Source organism: Fusarium verticillioides, chromosome 1 (assembly GCF_000149555.1).
Source record: "Fusarium verticillioides 7600 chromosome 1, whole genome shotgun sequence".
Lineage (NCBI taxonomy): Eukaryota > Fungi > Ascomycota > Sordariomycetes > Hypocreales > Nectriaceae > Fusarium > Fusarium verticillioides.
In genome coordinates this window covers 434,475-451,151 of record NC_031675.1, presented here as the reverse complement: position 1 = coordinate 451,151, position 16,677 = coordinate 434,475, and the positions used below count along the sequence as shown (strand labels likewise).

The 16,677-nt window shown below is 45.3% G+C and overlaps 7 protein-coding genes across 11 annotated transcripts; 3 read left to right on the top strand and 4 right to left on the bottom strand.

Moving 5' to 3' along the window:
- Positions 1-3,047: 3,047 nt before the first annotated feature.
- FVEG_09799 (hypothetical protein) lies at positions 3,048-5,776 on the top strand (the record flags this gene model as incomplete). The annotated part of the gene is made up of 6 exons (XM_018898872.1): positions 3,048-3,055; positions 3,117-3,354; positions 3,406-3,847; positions 4,040-4,117; positions 4,162-5,407; positions 5,458-5,776. The coding sequence occupies 6 exons, from the start codon at positions 3,048-3,050 to the stop codon at positions 5,774-5,776; spliced, it is 2,331 nt and encodes a 776-aa protein (XP_018756834.1).
- Positions 5,777-5,780: 4 nt separating this feature from the next.
- FVEG_09800 (hypothetical protein) lies at positions 5,781-7,427 on the bottom strand. The gene has a single exon (XM_018898873.1). It carries the CDS (start codon positions 7,117-7,119, stop codon positions 6,118-6,120), a length of 1,002 nt encoding a protein of 333 aa, XP_018756835.1. The 5' UTR covers positions 7,120-7,427; the 3' UTR covers positions 5,781-6,117.
- Positions 7,428-7,600: 173 nt separating this feature from the next.
- On the bottom strand, positions 7,601-9,279 carry FVEG_09801 (hypothetical protein). Of its 5 annotated transcripts, XM_018898878.1 has the most exons (4): positions 8,849-9,231; positions 8,781-8,793; positions 8,506-8,726; positions 7,783-8,448 (listed from the first exon to the last, which is right to left on the bottom strand). In XM_018898878.1, exons 3-4 carry the CDS (start codon positions 8,684-8,686, stop codon positions 7,910-7,912), a joined length of 720 nt encoding a protein of 239 aa, XP_018756840.1. In that variant the 5' UTR covers positions 8,687-8,726; positions 8,781-8,793; positions 8,849-9,231; the 3' UTR covers positions 7,783-7,909. The 5 variants fall into 5 exon arrangements, with proteins under 5 accessions (XP_018756837.1, XP_018756839.1, XP_018756836.1 ...); XM_018898877.1 differs by having other exon boundaries at positions 7,655-8,448; positions 8,781-9,279; XM_018898876.1 differs by having other exon boundaries at positions 7,783-8,726.
- A 50-nt stretch (positions 9,280-9,329) lies between these two features.
- FVEG_09802 (flotillin) lies at positions 9,330-11,854 on the top strand. The gene is made up of 3 exons (XM_018898879.1): positions 9,330-10,104; positions 10,158-10,560; positions 10,610-11,854. Exons 1-3 carry the CDS (start codon positions 9,986-9,988, stop codon positions 11,651-11,653), a joined length of 1,566 nt encoding a protein of 521 aa, XP_018756841.1. The 5' UTR covers positions 9,330-9,985; the 3' UTR covers positions 11,654-11,854.
- A 417-nt stretch (positions 11,855-12,271) lies between these two features.
- Positions 12,272-12,555, top strand: FVEG_16668 (hypothetical protein; the record flags this gene model as incomplete). The annotated part of the gene is made up of 2 exons (XM_018905911.1): positions 12,272-12,303; positions 12,384-12,555. 2 exons carry the CDS (start codon positions 12,272-12,274, stop codon positions 12,553-12,555), a joined length of 204 nt encoding a protein of 67 aa, XP_018756842.1.
- A 2,044-nt stretch (positions 12,556-14,599) lies between these two features.
- On the bottom strand, positions 14,600-14,852 carry FVEG_16669 (hypothetical protein; the record flags this gene model as incomplete). Its single annotated transcript, XM_018905912.1, has 2 exons — positions 14,600-14,788; positions 14,844-14,852. The coding sequence occupies 2 exons, from the start codon at positions 14,850-14,852 to the stop codon at positions 14,600-14,602; spliced, it is 198 nt and encodes a 65-aa protein (XP_018756843.1).
- Positions 14,853-14,896: 44 nt separating this feature from the next.
- On the bottom strand, positions 14,897-16,468 carry FVEG_16670 (hypothetical protein; the record flags this gene model as incomplete). Its single annotated transcript, XM_018905913.1, has 7 exons — positions 14,897-15,064; positions 15,118-15,175; positions 15,288-15,387; positions 15,444-15,572; positions 15,658-15,777; positions 16,107-16,289; positions 16,351-16,468. The coding sequence occupies 7 exons, from the start codon at positions 16,466-16,468 to the stop codon at positions 14,897-14,899; spliced, it is 876 nt and encodes a 291-aa protein (XP_018756844.1).
- Positions 16,469-16,677: the final 209 nt, after the last annotated feature.

Below are 16,677 nucleotides of genomic sequence, written 5' to 3'. Positions count from 1 at the left end.
TATATATATTATTTACTAATGATACTACTAGCTAGTTATAAATATAGGTATTTAATTTAAAATAATTAATTTATAAGTAGTAATGATTTTATATACTTTACTTATATTAATTACTTAATATTATAAATATTATATAATAAAAAGAAGCACTATAATTATATAAAGCTATAATTAAGTAATAAGAGGTATATTACTTAATTTACTTAACTTTACTCTATTTATATATATTATTTAATTAACTATTATCTCTTTATATCTTATTTAATATTAAATTAACTAACTATAAGGTTATCTTATTAAGAGAATTATATTACCTCCTTCTTTTAATTATAATAATATATAAACTATAAGGCCTTACTAAATTATATAGTTATAGCCCTCTTCTTTATAAAGCTAATTTTTAAGTTTATTAGTTTTATTATCTTATTTATTAAATATATTAATTTAGCTATATATTTCCTTTATTATTTAATTTTTTAGTTCCTTAGTATTATAAAGCTTAATAAAAGGCCTTATTTATATTATATCTAGGCACTACTAATAGCAGCTTATATTATACTTTAAAGGAAGCCCTATAGCTTCTTTATAATTATAGTTAATAAAAGAAATACTAAAGAGTTACTAGTTAAACTATATTTTATAAGACTTTTTATACTTTATATATACCTTATATATAGGTAACTAAAGATAATAGTAACTTAAGGTTAAGGTTATCTATAGTATTATAGCTATAATAGTAGCAGGAAATATAGACTTACTTTATATATCTTTAGCCTTTATTATAATAAGACCTTATTTTCTCTTTATAGTATTAAGCTTTATAATTATATTAATATATCTTTAAAAGTATACTCTTAACTTTTTATTATAACCCTCTTTATAATATTAAGAATAGGTCTATAGCTTCTTTAGTATTAAGGGAAATAGTGCCTTTTTAACTCCTTTAAATATATATAAATCTTACTATATACTTAATATTAGCTATAACTTTAAAGCTATATAGTAGTTATTAACTTTATAAAACTTAAATATAAGTAGTAATATATTAAATTACTAAAGATACTAATATATATAGAAATGCCTTATTAATAATAGCTTATTTCCTTATATAAGGGTTATAAAAATATAAATATAAAGTATATTTATTATCTTTATAAAACTTTTAATATATTAAAGAAAACCCTTTTCTATCTATTCTTACTATATATTAGTTATAATTAATACTTTATATAATATCTAATTATAGACTTAACTATATAAAGATCTTAATAATATTTAAGTATATTAAGTAAGTTTTATTATTTATTCTAGAGTATATATAGACTTTAGTATAGCTAGCTAGTTTTTAATTATTAGCTTAATAATTTAAAATACCTTTTACTTAAAATATAATAAATTAATTTAAATATAAATACTTATTTATAAATACCTTTATAAACTTATTTTTATAAGAATTTAATTAAGTTATAAAAAAGTAATTTACTTTTTTTAAGTATAAATAAATATGTTAAAGTAAGAAATCTTTTAATCTTTTATTATAAATAGTATATAACTTTAAGGCTATAAGTATATATTAACTATTATAAAACTCCTTTTATATCTTTTATCTTTATTTATTATTTTTCTTTTTTATAAAAGTATTTATATAAGTAAAGTAGTAATTAGTTAATATAATTAAAAAGTAAGTAATATTATTAGTATTATATAAATCTTATAATACCTTAAAAGCCTATATAAAGTCTTCCTTTTCTTTATTACTAAAATATATAAATATAATATAAAAAGTACTTTTTATAATATTAATATTAATTATATTAAAAAAAGATATCTTATACTTATTAATCTTATAAGTATAGTTAACTATAAGTACTTTAAAGTATAATTTAGTAAATTAGACTAAATCTAGATAAGTAAATATAACTAACTATAATTAAAAGTCTTTTATAAAAAGGTAATAACTCTAGAAGCCTTATATATTAAAATATTAAAGTAAAGTAATTATATAGCTTTATTTATTTATAAGGTCTTATTTTACTTAAAAAATATAGTTTATAAAATCTAAGTTAATAAATAATATATTTATATTTTATAAAAGGAAAATCTTAATTTAGTATTATTTAATATTAATAAAAGTAAGCTTCTTAATTATAAAAATATTTTTATTAGTAAGCTTTTAGTAAGTTATATATATAATACTACCTCTAACTATAAGCTTATAATTATAATAAAAGTAAGAGGGATTAAAGTAATATTAAAGATTTTTTTTTTTTTATAAAAACTCTCTTTTTTTATTATAAAGAACTTATACTTTATATATTAAGGTATATACTGTTTTTTTCCTTAAAATTAAGAATTAATATATATATCCCTTTATTATAATTATAGCTAAAGTATATAAGTAATCTTCTATTTACTATATAATTTATATATCTTATTATAAAAGTATATCCTTAAGCCTTTATTTACTTATTAATATCTATAAAAAGGGCTTTTTATAATAGATATATTACTTTTAGAAGAAGAATATTATTAAGCTACTATTTTCCCCAATTTAATTATAATAGTAAAGACTAAAGATCTAATATTATTATATTAAGTAAATATTATATAAATAAAGTTAAATTAAGAAGTAAAAAGTTAATAATTACTTTATTAGTAATATAAATATAATAAGAAAATAAATTAACTAATAGTCTTCTAGTTATGTAGATTTAACTAAAGAAGGTTATATAGCCTTATCTATATAACCAGTTATACAGATAACACGTGACCCTAAACGCACCACCGGTTGTGCGGGTATAAGTCCCCTAAGTTTAGGGTAACTTTTGATAAGTTTATTTTAATACCCTATCGAGAAACAAGAAACTCCAGGGTAGCGACTGCTGCGCCACATCGTAAGTCATTGCCCCTCCAACGTGGCGCCTCCACAAGCTCCAAGCTCTGATGAAGTCATTGCAACTCTAGCCCAGCGATCTTGGCAAAAAAGCCGACTTTACAACACAAAGGCTCAAGAACCGAACCCGCAAGTCAGGTTCGCAAACGAAGCCATGTCGTCGTAAGAAGACCCAGCTTTACCGGAGACCCCTGGACTTATCAGCTAACATTTCGTCCCTCAGAAACATCCTTTCCATCCCCTTTCGCAAGTCGGCCCAGTTGTCGCTTGCCTCGACGATTCGGCAGTATATCAACACTAAATATGATCAGCACCCGGATATGTTCAAGCATGACCTCGAGGTCATTGATGCCCTTCGGCGCGATGCGGTGAATGTTCGAGAGCCGCATCCGAGCGGAATTAAGAAGCTACAAGCGTATGCCGGGCAGCTTGTTTGGGTGGGGGGCAAGTTTCCTATAGATGTGAGTGTCACGCGATGCTAGTGAACAGCACAAACTGACGTTGATGAAAAGATTGGCGCTGAATTTTCGTGGTATCCTGCGCTTGGATACAACACTGAGCGCCCTATGGTGCGAAACAACCTCAAGTACGAACTTATGAACATTCTCTACAACCTCGCCTCCCTCTACTCCCAGCTCGCCATCAATACGCCGCGAGGCAATACCGAAGGTCTCAAATCAGCAGCGAACTACTTCTCCCTCGCTGCCGGCGTGCTCTCACACATGCAAAAAGAGATCCTCCCTGAGTTACGAATGTCCGATCCTCCCGAAGACATGGACCACGACACACTCGAGTCCTTGACCCAACTACTCCTCGCCCAGAGTCAAGAATGCTTCTGGCAAAAGGCCGTTATGGACGGCTACAAAGATGCGTCAATCGCCAAGCTCGCCGCTCGAGTGTCCGACCTGTATAACTTTGCTGGCGAAGCTGCTATGAAGAGTGAAGCCATAAGCAGTGCCTGGGATCCACCACATGAGCGCCAAGCATCATCACTTTGCTGCTGCTGCGCAATACCGAGCTGCATGCGATTGTCTGGAAAAGCGAAAATATGGAGAGGAGGTGGCGCGACTCAAGGATGCTGTTTCTTGTGCGACGGAGGGCATTAAAGGAGGCCCGAAGTGGCTATCTTTGGCAAGACGGTGATAGATGACCTCAATGTATTGAAAGCGCAAGGGTTGAGGAAGATTGAAGCGAGCAGAGAAGGATACGATGTTATCTACCTGAGTATGTGCACTGCGACCCTTGTATTGCTGAGTACTAAATTGCAGTTGCTGTAACCACCAAAGTCGGAGCTCAAGATTCTGATCGCGCAAACATGGCCGTAGCTCGGGTGCCACCGCAAGTTGCCAACCCCTATGACTACTTTGGAGACCACGCCGAATTCGGACCGGCTTTGTTCTCTCGACTTGTCCCCTTCTCGGTGCACGTTGCCACATCGATTTACGAAGAACGACGCGATCGCATGGTTAGCCAGAATATTATTCCGGAACTTGAATCACTCACGGACAAGATTCACGAAATTCTCACATCCCTTGGGCTGCCTGGATCTTTACAAGCTCTTGAGAAACCTCTGGGTCTACCACCAAGCTTGGTTCAACATGCTGAAGAGATCAGACAAGCTGATGCCATTGGCAGAGTGCAAAAGGGCTTTGCGGATATCGACAAGTTGCGGTCTGGAGATATGGCAGTCTTTGAAGAGGGCAAAGCGGCTCTGGCTTCGGAGGAAGAGGAAGATCAGCGATTACGGATGAGATACGGAACAGACCGATGGGTGCGACCCGAGAGTCGGCAAGATCCTCAAGGTGGAAAGCTTTGGCAGCACGCTTCTGAGATCGAGAGCTACTTTCAGAGCAGTGTCAGTAGCGATGCGGTCGTCAGGGAGAAGTTCGGCGCGATCCAGGATCTGCTTGCTATACTTTCCGGACCGGACCGAGATCTGATGGACTCTGTGCCGTCGAGCCGACGGGTTGACATACCCGAGACTTTGAAACCTGTCATAGGAAGATTGCGCGGCGCATACAACGACGTTCTTCGTCTTGAGAGCCGTCGTCGCAAGAAGGTTGAAAGTTTGCGGGAAAACGCCCGGCGCGACGACATCAAGCCGGACATCTTGAAGGAAGCAGCCCGATTGGAGCGAGCGTACCCTAACACAGCACTCGTCCCGGCTCACTTTGAGGAGTTTTTCGACAAACGACTTGATAAGTTGTATGAGCCCGAGGTTGAAGCGATTGACAAAGAAGCCAAAGACCAAGAACGTCTGTTGGCGGATGTTCAACGTATTAATCGCGAGTTTGAGTCGCAGAAGCGACAGATGGGTGAGCGCGGGAACCGAGAACGCGAGGTGGCTTTGCAGAAGCTTGATAATGCCTATTTTAAGTACAAGGAGATTATTAACAACCTCGAAGTTGGGCGCAAGTTTTACAATGATCTGAATAAGATTGTTGGACAGGGTTTCCGTGATGTTATTCGCGGCTGGGTTGCTCAACGCCGCATGGAAGCTCGAGCATTGGAAGAGTACGTCCCCCACCAACTTTATACTGAACTCTTACTGACTGATATCACAGGGAAATCAACATGCCGACATTGTCAAACCTCAACATCTCTCACCAACAGCCCCCGGCCCAAAGCCCAATGCCGTCACACCAAGACCCCTCCCACTCATATGCACCACCACAACAACCCCCCCAACCTGTGCAGAGCCCAGCGCAGGCAAACATACAGTCTTGGGGAGAGACGGTACAGCAGCCAAAACCAGTACAACCAACACCGGTTGGTGCAATGTGGACTCCTGGTATGGGTATCAAGTTTGGCCAGTCTGGTGGTTCAGGGCAACCTCCTGCACCTGGGACGTGGAATCCCAACTCTGGCATTAAGTTCGGTTGAGTGTAGTTGTATAGATACCCTGATTTTTAGAGGGATATTTTTAGTAGACATAGCATCATAGCGAATACAAGTTTATTTACACCTATAAGGGAAGAAAGAAAACTTAGGGCCATAATCCCAAATTATTCAAAGACTTAGGTAATTTAGTATAAGTTTAGTATACCTAAGTCTAGGATAAATTTGGTAAACATTTTGCTAAATTTGTTCCAATACCCCTGTATCAAGGTCTGACCGAGGTCTTCTTTCTCCCAGTATCATAAGTGTCAATTGTGTCGTCCCAAAACCATTACGAAGCTTTTCGCCGTATACCCTCCTCCCATGCCAATTCTCGGACTGCTAATTCATCGAACAGTGTAAACACCATGACTGACTGCATGGTATCCTCTCTTGCCAACCTTCCCCGTCAACTCACTCTTCCACTCCTTGCCCTCCCCAACCAACCCAACGACCTTCTTGAAAGTAAACTCCGGCTTCCAACCCAACTCCTCAACCGCCTTGCTAGAATCATAAACACGATCGATCCTCTTCAAGTGACTCCACCCCTTATCCTTGAAGACCTGCACACACTCCGGCGCAACAGTCTCAAACACCTGCTTAGGGTCTCTGTCCAGCATCGCCAGCGTGCTAGCGTCGTTAGGGAAAGGCGGCGGCGCGCTGATGATGTACTTCCGAAACTGGATCTCTCGCGCTTTCTTCATAGCGCAGACCGCCGCGCGGACTATGTCTTCAATGTCACAGCGACGATACGCTAGTTCGAGCACTTTGAGGTTGTCGTCTGATACAGCTGCTCTGCGATCTTCATCGTCGTCCTGCTCTGGAAAGAAGCGGCTCGTGCGGAGGATGAGGACGGGCATGTTTGTTTGCTTCTGGATGAGGAAGCATAGATCTTCTGCTGCGACTTTAGTAGCGCCGTAAATGTTTTTGGGGATGGGCACGACGGTCTCGTCGATCCAGGCGGCGGGTTGGCCAGGCTTGGGACTCAGAGCCGCGCCGAAAGTGCTTGTTGTACTGAAGAAGATGAAGCTCTCGATCTGGGCGCCGAGCTTGGACGCTTCTTCGAGAAGGATGAGGGTGCCGGTGATGTTTGTGTCGATAAAGTCTTGCTTGGAGTGGCTCTCGACATGGGGTTTATGCAACGTCGCAGCGTGGAGGACATGGCTGATGGGGTGTTTCTGAAGAAGAGATGTTATGAACTCGCGGTCTGAGATTGATCCGACGTGTGTTGTGTTCTCAGAGGGTAAGATGTCGATGCCGAGAGGTGTGAAGCCGAATGTTGGGAGGGAGAGCATGAGGGCTGTGCGGAGATGGCCGGATGAGCCTGTTACGAGGACGTTGTAAGCCATGATGTTCGGTATGGAGTTTGCAGGATGAAGTGAGGGAGGAAGAGGAGGTTATGGGTGAAGGTGAGGGTTTTGTTGATGAGGTGGGGTTGAGTCGGCGAGTGAGTCAGGCACTAAGACCAAGAGAGGTGAATCACGAACGAGGGCGGAAAAAAGGGAAGGGATTGGGTGGTGAGGATGGATGCTGTGAGAGGGGGATACAGTGGTTGTGAGATGTTGTTGTGAGATTAGGCAGGGTGAGTTTCACGACGTGGTGTAAGGCCGAATTGAGGTGTTAACAGGCTGTGCTGTATCGAGGATTAGGTCCTTGTTTATGCTTGTGTTTATGTCGGAGAAGCGAGCATTGGGCAAAGTATTAGGTAGTTAGTTACTGGACGTGTTCAGATCTTTGTTGGCGATAGCTTCAGATGTTGCTGTCAGCATTCAGTCATCTTGGTGAGTAGTGAAGATATGGTTCGACTTCAGGACTCACTGTATTACATGCCGCGCGCCAATGCACAGAAAAGACCCCGAGATGATACAATGTGTCACTGAGTAATGTCGGTTAGAGAAGAATGTTTTATTCTGCCAAGAATAAACTCTGAGTCTGAAGTGTCTTGACGAAATGGAAGATTTGCCAGTTTGACGCAGGCGGAAGTGAGGACGCACTTAGACTTCCGAATCACATCCACAATTGAGAACAGATACTGGCTGGTAGATGATGTTCGACGTTCATGTCTTTGTTGCCCAATCGACTCTATATATATCCTGTGTTCCCAATGCCCTCATTCTCAGCCCATGTCCAACATCGCCCTCACTGCCGTAACTTGACCTTGACCACCAAGCCCCATCCTGTCTTGCTCTCCCAAATACCCATCTCGTTCTCCCGCCGAAACGTAACCTCCTCAGCCTTGACCGTCATAGTAACCGGTTCTTCCTCTTGTGCCTTTACTATTGGTGTTGGTGGAGTCGATGGCTCAGATTTCTTGAACAAGCCCCATCTTGATGCTTTCTTTGCTTGTTCGACGTGTGCCTTGACGACCTGACGGTCAACTCGTTCTGGGGATATGTAATTTGCTAGACGGACTGCCATGTCGTGGTCTGACCACCAGAGAACGTCGTCTGTGGTAGATTCTTGGTTGTCGTCTTCCCAGCGGCCCCATTCATCAAAGGCTCTGTTTTTGGGAGGTTCACTTTTCTTGACAGGTTTCTTTTGATCACCTACTAGCTTGCGATCTTCTCTAACACGAACAACAGTTCGGGATCGATCTTCATCGCTAAAGAACCACCCTTCACCAACTGCTTCTTCTGGCACCATGGTCATTTCGACGACTCGTGGTGGCGGATCCATGGCTGCTATTGATGAGAGCATATCCTCGATGTGAGGCACCAAGAGGGTGAGTATCTCACTGTCTCGTTCATCGCGCGCTGAGTTGCGAACTGCTTGAACGGATTGAATGCGTAGGGGGAGGTTGTTTAGATGTGAGGAGAAGATTGTCGTGACTGATTGTCGAGGTTCTGATGCTGAGGGACCGGATTCAGTGTATGGGGGAGGAAGATCCCCGTCATCGAAGGAGTCTTGCTTAGACATGATGTTGTGTTGCAATGAGAAGAAGCCAAGTCTGGAGATTCTGCAAGACGTATGTTTAGTCAATGCCAAACGCCCGATGCATATACATACATACATAAAGCCTGAACCTAGTGGAGGCCAACAGTCAGCCCACCATCAAGAACGCTTCGGTGACCACCAAACTCAGCCTTGTATCGCCCCGTCTCAGGAGCGTAGTATCAAAAGCGTCAAACTAGCAATCGCCGAAACCACAAAAGAGGAGGGGACTCTTATCACATCACAGCCTTGGGCTGCACATTCATCTCTGCCTGAAGGAGTGCCTGTGGTGGTCATTGGTTACTCATCGTGGCGCAGCAGAATTGATGGTTGTTCAGTCATGCAATTTGAGGCTTGGCGGTGTCGGGACATTCCAAGAATCATCGAATCATGTTTTCTGCACGTGAACTATTGCATTGAGGCCGGGCGTCTAGCCAAGATGCTTCATTCGGATACCGGCAGGAGATGCTTGCTTTGAGTGACAGTTGTTGATGAATTCCGCGAGGTGCGCGGAAATTAAAAGGTGATCCGTTTACAGGGTTGTGCTGATAGTAGTGCCTTGCGGCTGAAGGTAAGTTTGGACAGGTAATTGCCAATAAACGCAGTGCAACATGTCATGTGTCGAAGAGTCTTGATCCTATGTGATAATAATGCTTACCATGAGCTTAGGATATTATTTACTGAATTTATTTTGACACCCTCTGTCAAGATCCGGGCCAACGTACACGAGAGTTCAGAGTTGCCCCGGAGCTTCGGTGATGCTTTAGAGGCGAACCCCACCCACTGTAGATCACCCGAGAACGCCCAACCATCATCATCCACGAGAGGACCTCACCAAACCCGGGCATTCCCCAAGCGGCGATCACATCACAAGCTCATCCTCTTTAATCTTATTTCTCAATCAATCTGATCACGGGACCGCATTGCATACCCGTTGTGGACATGGAATTCTTCCAGAAGATGGGAATTGACAGGGGTACTCCAGACTCCGCCACCACCTCTTGGAGCGAGGCACATTCATCATGGAGTATGACCCTTGTTGGGCTTTGAGACATGCATGTTTTGTGTTGCTGTTCCTGTGTCAAGATCGAAGCATATAAGGGAGTGGTTGTCCACTTTGTGAGACATGCATTTTTGATCATACTATTTACATAATTCTCCAACATTGGTTATAGAGATAGTCATACAACACTCGTTACAAATAACTACTTACACCTGGTCACACAACACCAGTTCAATACCCAACTACACTTTCACTCTCTTCTACCTTCAACACGATCCAAGATGTCCTACAGAATCTCTGCCCCCGATGAGTACCTTGCCATCACTGGCATGGGCATCAAGACCGTCAAGATCACGAAAGCAACATGGGTCTGGCCTCTCCAACGATGCACACGCTTCAGGTATTCTTCCTCCCTCTTCTCCAACTACTCAACGCTCACTAATTCCCAATCAGTATCCGCCCTCACGACTATGCCATGGACCTTCAGGCCATGACTAAGGAGAAGCTGCAATTCTCTCTCCCCGTCGTCTTCACAGTCGGTCCTGATGTCAACCAGCGCGGGGCCAACCGCTCTGATGCCGACAGTGAAGCCGATGGTCTTGATCGCGAGGATCGAGGGGACGCTTTGATGAAGTATGCTATGCTCTTGGCCAACTCTGAGGAGAAGGAGAATGTCACTCAGGGTCAGCATGTTGCCAATATCGTCAAGGGTATCATTGAGGGTGAAACTCGAGTTCTTGTGTCTAGCATGACCATGGAGGAGATCTTCACTGAGAGAGAGGTCTTCAAGAAGAGGATCTTTCGAAATATCCAGAATGAGCTGTCTCAGTTTGGTCTGCTCATCTTCAACGCCAACGTACGTCTCCCCAGCCCTGCTTGCCTGAACGTTAACCAACATTCCACAGGTCAAAGAGTTGAAGGATGCCCCTAACTCAGTCTACTTCGCCTCGCTCTCCCGCAAAGCTCACGAGGGCGCAACCAACCAAGCCAGAATCGATGTCGCAGAGGCTCAACTCCGCGGTAACGTTGGAGAAGCCCAGCGCAAGGGTGAGCAAGAGCGTGAGATCGCAAAGATCAACGCCGAGACCGCCGTCCAGAAGACAGTCCGTGATATCGAGCGCGCCCAAGCAGAAGCACAACTAGACACCAAGCGCACAGGCCTCACCCGAGATGTCGACATCGCCCGCGTCACAGCCCAGCGTACTCTTGAGTCCAAGGATGAAGATCTCAAGAAGGAGGTCGAGATCAAGCGTGCTGCTGCAGAGATGGAGCGTCTTCGTGCCACAGATGTCGTCAAGGCCACCATTGCAAGGGAGAGTAAGCAACAAGCTGCTGATGCTGCTGCCTACGAAGTCGAGGCCGATGCGCGCGCTCACCAGGAGGCTAGCCAGCGCAAGGCCGACGCTGCAGCTTACCAGACCAAGCTGTTCGCCGACGCAGACGCAGCAGCTACATACGCCAAGATCACAAGGAACACAGACGCCGAGGCTTACCAGACGCGAAACGAAGCCGAAGCGTACAACTACGCCGCCCAGCAGCGCGCGGAAGCTGAGCTCGTCAGCAAGCTCCGCGAGGCAGAGGGTATCTCCGCTATGGCCGACGCCTACGGCAAGCTGTCCACAGCGTTTGGCGGTCCCGCTGGTCTTCTGCAGTACATGATGATCGAAAAGGGCACGTACGTCGAGTTGGCCAAGGCTAATGCCGCAGCCATTCGCGGTCTGGAGCCCAAGATCAGCGTGTGGAATACTGGAAACCAGAGCGGTGGTCAGGGTGGGGGTGATGCGACCGAGACGATGCGCAATGTGTACCAGATGCTGCCGCCGCTGATGAGCACTATTAATGAGCAGACGGGTATTACACTGCCGGAGTGGCAGTTTGGGAAGTTGAATGCTGGTGTTAACGCTGTTGGACAGGAGGGTGCTAAGACTAATGGCCACAAGAGCCACTAGGAGCTGATGGATGGATGTACAGTATGAGAGGAGGGATATGATGGACGATCTTTTGATGGATTTCTCTTTTATTTTGTTCATAGACTTGTTTGATACCAATTTGTTAGCTTAGATTGAATACTTTACTTTAATGAACACGAGTTGCAGCTCCTGGTGACGTCGAGTAGAGCCATCGCTGTGACATTGGACCACAAGCCGTGGAAATAAAGCCTGCAAAAGATATCCTAAACTTATAAAAAGTCACCTTAAGTCTTTTATAACTCATGCTAAATATTTTATAAGGAACCCTAAAACGCATTGCGCATGTGCGGTCTTGAGCGGTGGCAACCAAGTCTGATGATGTTCGACGGGACCTCTAGATCTTGCGACCTCATGTGAAGGAGTTCTGGAATGAACATACGCTTCAGAATATGCTGTCGAACTGACCGAGGTCTGTTCTGTCTTGAAAGTATCGATGGAAAGCTTTTTGATGGTCGGATCTTGCACCGGACCTTCTGATGTGATGGGCGCTCACATGCAGTCCGAAGCTGGGACGCGGGACTGGGCTTCGGCTCTCGGGCAAGATGATCGGCAACAGCACGTGAGAAGAAAAGACTAAAAATGGAGGTAAGACTCACGATGGAGAAAACAATTGGAACTTCGTTCCGTGGGTAAGACTGGCCTGAGACAGTCAGTCCGGATGTGACTGTGAAGTGCTGGTTCCGTTCAAGGGGGACTGACGGAAAACCAGCGGTATGCCTCTGACCAGCTCAAGTATCCTCAGGTCGCTGAACAGCTGTGCCTGTCGGAGAGTGTACACAAAGTACAAGGAAGGCCTGGAAAAGTCAGGAGGAACACGCTCGGATCTCTGGTTCTTCGAGGTTCGCAAACTGCCCGCCCTTCTCGACATGAGGGATGACTGAACTGGTCACTCGTTTAATGGGAATGTAGCAGACCGAAGCTTCCTAGAGGTAGTTCCAAGTCCCTGCGACTTTCGCAAACACGTAGCATCGCCTCTTGCGGCTTGGAACGAATAGTGACTTTGCGGAACACTTACTGGAAAGAAATCAGAGAGCTGTGATGTACTGCGTTTGTCGGAGGCATCATCGGAAGATGGGAGAACGGGTTCGTGGTTGGGAGCTGTGTTTGTCTGAGAGAATGAATGAAACGTTAGCCAGGTTTGCCTAAGAGTGTGACGACATCATCAATGGTACTTCTCTTGAACGTGTAGGTAAAGGTTGAGGTGAAGAAGGGTGACATGTTGTTGAAAGAGACCTCTTCGCTTCATGGCTCGGGCCACGAGTTGTGTTGGCAGTGGTTACATGCTTCTCCCTGTTGCGCGGGTCGCGGGCATGGTAGGTCAGTCTTAGCATGCCCATCGAAGGAGCTGGTGTGGTGAGAGGGTTTAATTGTCAGAGTAGAAGGAGGCTGGTGGCAATGAGGCGGGGTGGACAGTCACGCTGTGGAATTTACAAGGTCTCTTGTGGTGGGAGAAGTATGTTCTCATTGATATCCTGAACATTAAATTGCTTGCTACCTATGTGCGCTGGCCATCCCAAATTGTCCAACACAGGTTCTGTCTGTCGGAATAAGCTCTCAGCCACAAGTCTCAACTGCAAACAACACCAGCATTGTCTGTTCAGGCAGCAAGAGCGAGAGTTGAAATGATTCGAAGTGCGAGATGGGTTGGTGGTGGAGGAATCAATCGCAGTCAAAGCGGTATGTGATATTGTCGAGATGAGTGGTAGGAGTGAATCGAAGCATTTTGTGATCTTGAGGTGGAGCACTGAATGACAGGTTAGTGATGAGCCGATGTCAATGGAAAGGTTGAAGTGACTTACCAGTTGCTGGTGATCACCGACAAGTCGACTTGGTCCAGACTTGGATAGAGAGCGGAACTGATGTTCGCTCCTGCATTGGCCTTCGTTGTGGCATTCGAATACTATGAGCACGATCATCACAAGAGCATGACGAGACATCTGAAATATTAGCACAAGATCGATGCAGGAAAGAGGGGTGAGGACAACTTACCAATTGCTGGTGGCGTGAGGTGCGTATAGTATAGTAAAAGTTGGGATAGAGAGCCGAACTAATGTTGGCTTCTCGAGTTTCCCCCGCAGAAGTGTCCTTGCTTCTCACAGTTGCGGCAGTCAAGGTTGCGGCAAGTCAAATGGACTGACTGCATCGCTCGTTGAGTTCTTGTGGGCAACTGGGCGCTGAATGGAAGGGTATCTCCCCGCACCCTTTGAGGTTGAACGGAGGGGGTAGTCAAGTCGAATTAGTAGTTGGGTCGGTGATGACAAGCGAATGACTGCTGTGCTGCCGGGAGGGCAGGCCCCGTGGGGCTTCAATGCTGCGGTCGCCCGAGCAATGAACAATATATAAAGCCCGAGACAAGGCCCCATGGGGCTTCAATGCTGCGGTCGGTCGCGCAGGATATATATATATATTTAGTGAAGGAGGACAGACCCCGTGGGGCTTCAATGCTGCGATCTGGCCGAGCAATGAACAATATATGACGTGATTGCAGAGGGAAGAAAAGGTAAAGATGTTGATGAAGGAAGGTAAGGATGTTGGTGATGGTGGGGTGGCGACTCGAGATGACTTTGATATCATCACAGGCTTCCTGGTACTCTTTAAGAAGCTGAGGGAGCTTTTCAGATCGAGACCGATGGAATATTGCCATTGACTGCGCGAGCACCAGCAGAACTGACATGTGCGAGCAAGCGACAACGACAACTTCGGTGATGTAGTTGCCTAGATCGAAGTCTGTTTTCGTATGCGAAGATCGGTAGGTCTGTATCGAACAGTGGAGGAGGCAAGTGTAGATGTGTTATTTGCAGTTGAGACTTGTGGCTGAGAGCTCAAAGAAGCAGACACAACTTAGAGCGGTGGGGTCACAGATCTCAAAGACTGTTCCATGTCGTGATCTTCGTAAAATTCATAACTTCGTGGTCGTTCAGGGACTTAGATGCGGTTGTCAGGAGCGCCGCCATCCCAGATGCCACCATCCTGGGTGGCGGCGTCCTGGAAAGCGGTCTGCTTTCCATCGTTATACGCTTTCTGTCTCTTGTGCAACTCCCGAGCCTCTTCCACGGTGACGCCGAACTCAGTTGTCTGGGGGAACATGTGCGCACCGCAGCCGCTTCGGCGTGCCTGGCCATGACGTGTTAGAATGAAGTAGAATGAGAAAAGAGAGGGGAGAACTTACGGCCACCATGACTCCCCCACCACTTCTTGTTCAGGCCCCGAGAATCAGGGCCGTCACTCACCCGCCTTGCGACGGGGGGCGAAGCGGCTCACCACCAAGTCACCAAACAATTCCGGCCAACCTGAGTCGAAACAAGCAACCGGGCCTCCCGAAAGAGAGACGCCGGCAACTTGCGCCGAAGGAGGTTGGCCATCCTTGTTCGGGATGTTTCGAAGCATGATCTGTGAAGAGGTCAGTTCTGAGTGTGATGGAAGGCAGGGTGGTATGTACTTACGGTGGTCCGGGCATCACGTCCGGCGATGAGCTCACCAAGGTCGACGATGTTGTTGAACCTTCGGAACCGCGGTGGTTCTGGTCAGGCGGCCCTCGTGAGGCGGCCAGTCACCCAGTATGTCGGGGAAAGAGAAGTCACCCAGTGTGTCGGGGAAGAGGAAGAGGAGTCACCCAGTGTGTCGGGGAGGGTATGAACAGAGTAAAGTTGGGGAAGATGTTGACGAGGCAGGCTGGGGGTTCAGTGTGAGGTTGTCGGAAGTATGATCTGTGTCTAATGTGTCGGAGGTTAGGATTGATTGCGAAAGAGGCAAGGGCAGTTTGACTTACCGGCTGAGATGTCCATATCCTGGCTCAGAGCGCCAGCAACAGTGGGACTACCCTCTGGGTAGAACACGAGTGCATTCTTTCCCTTGAATCTCTGACCAATGGGTTGGAAGGAAGAAGCTTGTGGCTTTCCTGAGCAAGACCACCATCAACGGCCCAAAGCTGTGCTGTAGCGAAACGATCATGCAAATTGGTGACAGTGTGGCGAAGGGCTGACCGCGAGGCTGGAAGGATGAAGCCGTCGCCGAAAGAGTGCTACCCTGAGCAAGGTCACCATCAACGAAGAGGTCCTCAGAAGCCTGGCTCTGGCCGTTGAGCCAAAGGCCTCGAGATTTTCCTTCAAGTCAAGAACGACCGCCTGAAAGGTGTTGCTTGATCCCGACGAAGAGAGAGAAAGAGGAAGAGAAAGGGGCAGGACATATGTGAAGATGTTGTCTGGCCTGAAGAGCGCCACCGTCGTACTGAGAGTGGCAACGGTGCTGCTCGTCTGGAAGTACTGGCTTGCCGTTGGGGAGAACAAACTCGGTCATTTAGAGGAAGTAAAAGTCGTAACAAGGTCTCCGTTGGTGAAGCACCGGAGGGACCATTATCGAGTTTACAACTCCCACTGTGAACATAAGTGTGTTAGAGCCTTGTCATTGCGGCCGATGGTGAGACGCTACTTACTCCAAAGCTCAAGATGACTTTTGGAAAAAAAAAAAAGATCAAAAATCAGGATAGTCTCTGGGTGATGTCTGACGCCGTAAGAAATCTCCTCCAGTTCAGCCAGGCGAGCGCCGCCGTCGTACTGTGAGTGGCGGCGGCGCTGCTCGTCGCGGAAGTATTGCCCCGCAGTAGGGGTGAAGAGCCCTGTATCAATCAATGAGTATCAGTGCCTTGTCATTGTGGTTGAGTGGAAGGGGTCACGTACCAACATGCTCATCATGCTCAACCCGAGGTCGATTCGGAACTTCTGCACAAGGCAGACCTCTCCCCAGATTGCTTGACCGGAGGCCGGGCCCACCGCAATTGACGTTCGCCGGCACCATAGAGAGAGTGCAACTCCCTCTATGGTGCCGGCGACCACAAGAAGGACGGGTAGTCACTTCAAGTGGCTGGCCCGGGACCCTAGATGAGTAGTGAGTATGTGTGCTCGCGTTTAGGAAGGGAAAGTAAACCAGTGAAGCGCGGAGCACCGCGTTGGTGGAGGTAAGAGAAGAGAGGAGGGGATTTGGGGAGAAGAATGAAGAGAAGCTCG

What these genes read in the sequence shown, in the direction of transcription:
- FVEG_09800 (XM_018898873.1), bottom strand. Translation starts at nt 7,119, where the DNA reads ATGGCTTACAACGTCCTCGTAACAGGCTCATCCGGCCATCTCCGCACA.
- FVEG_09801 (XM_018898874.1), bottom strand. Translation starts at nt 8,782, where the DNA reads ATGTATGTATGTATATGCATCGGGCGTTTGGCATTGACTAAACATACG. An exon ending in AGCGCGCGATGAACGAGACA is followed by an intron (nt 8,449 to 8,505) that starts GTGAGATACTCA and finishes CATCAATAGCAG; the next exon opens with CCATGGATCCGCCACCACGA.
- FVEG_09802 (XM_018898879.1), top strand. Translation starts at nt 9,986, where the DNA reads ATGTCCTACAGAATCTCTGCCCCCGATGAGTACCTTGCCATCACTGGC. An exon ending in CAACGATGCACACGCTTCAG is followed by an intron (nt 10,105 to 10,157) that starts GTATTCTTCCTC and finishes ATTCCCAATCAG; the next exon opens with TATCCGCCCTCACGACTATG. An exon ending in TGCTCATCTTCAACGCCAAC is followed by an intron (nt 10,561 to 10,609) that starts GTACGTCTCCCC and finishes AACATTCCACAG; the next exon opens with GTCAAAGAGTTGAAGGATGC.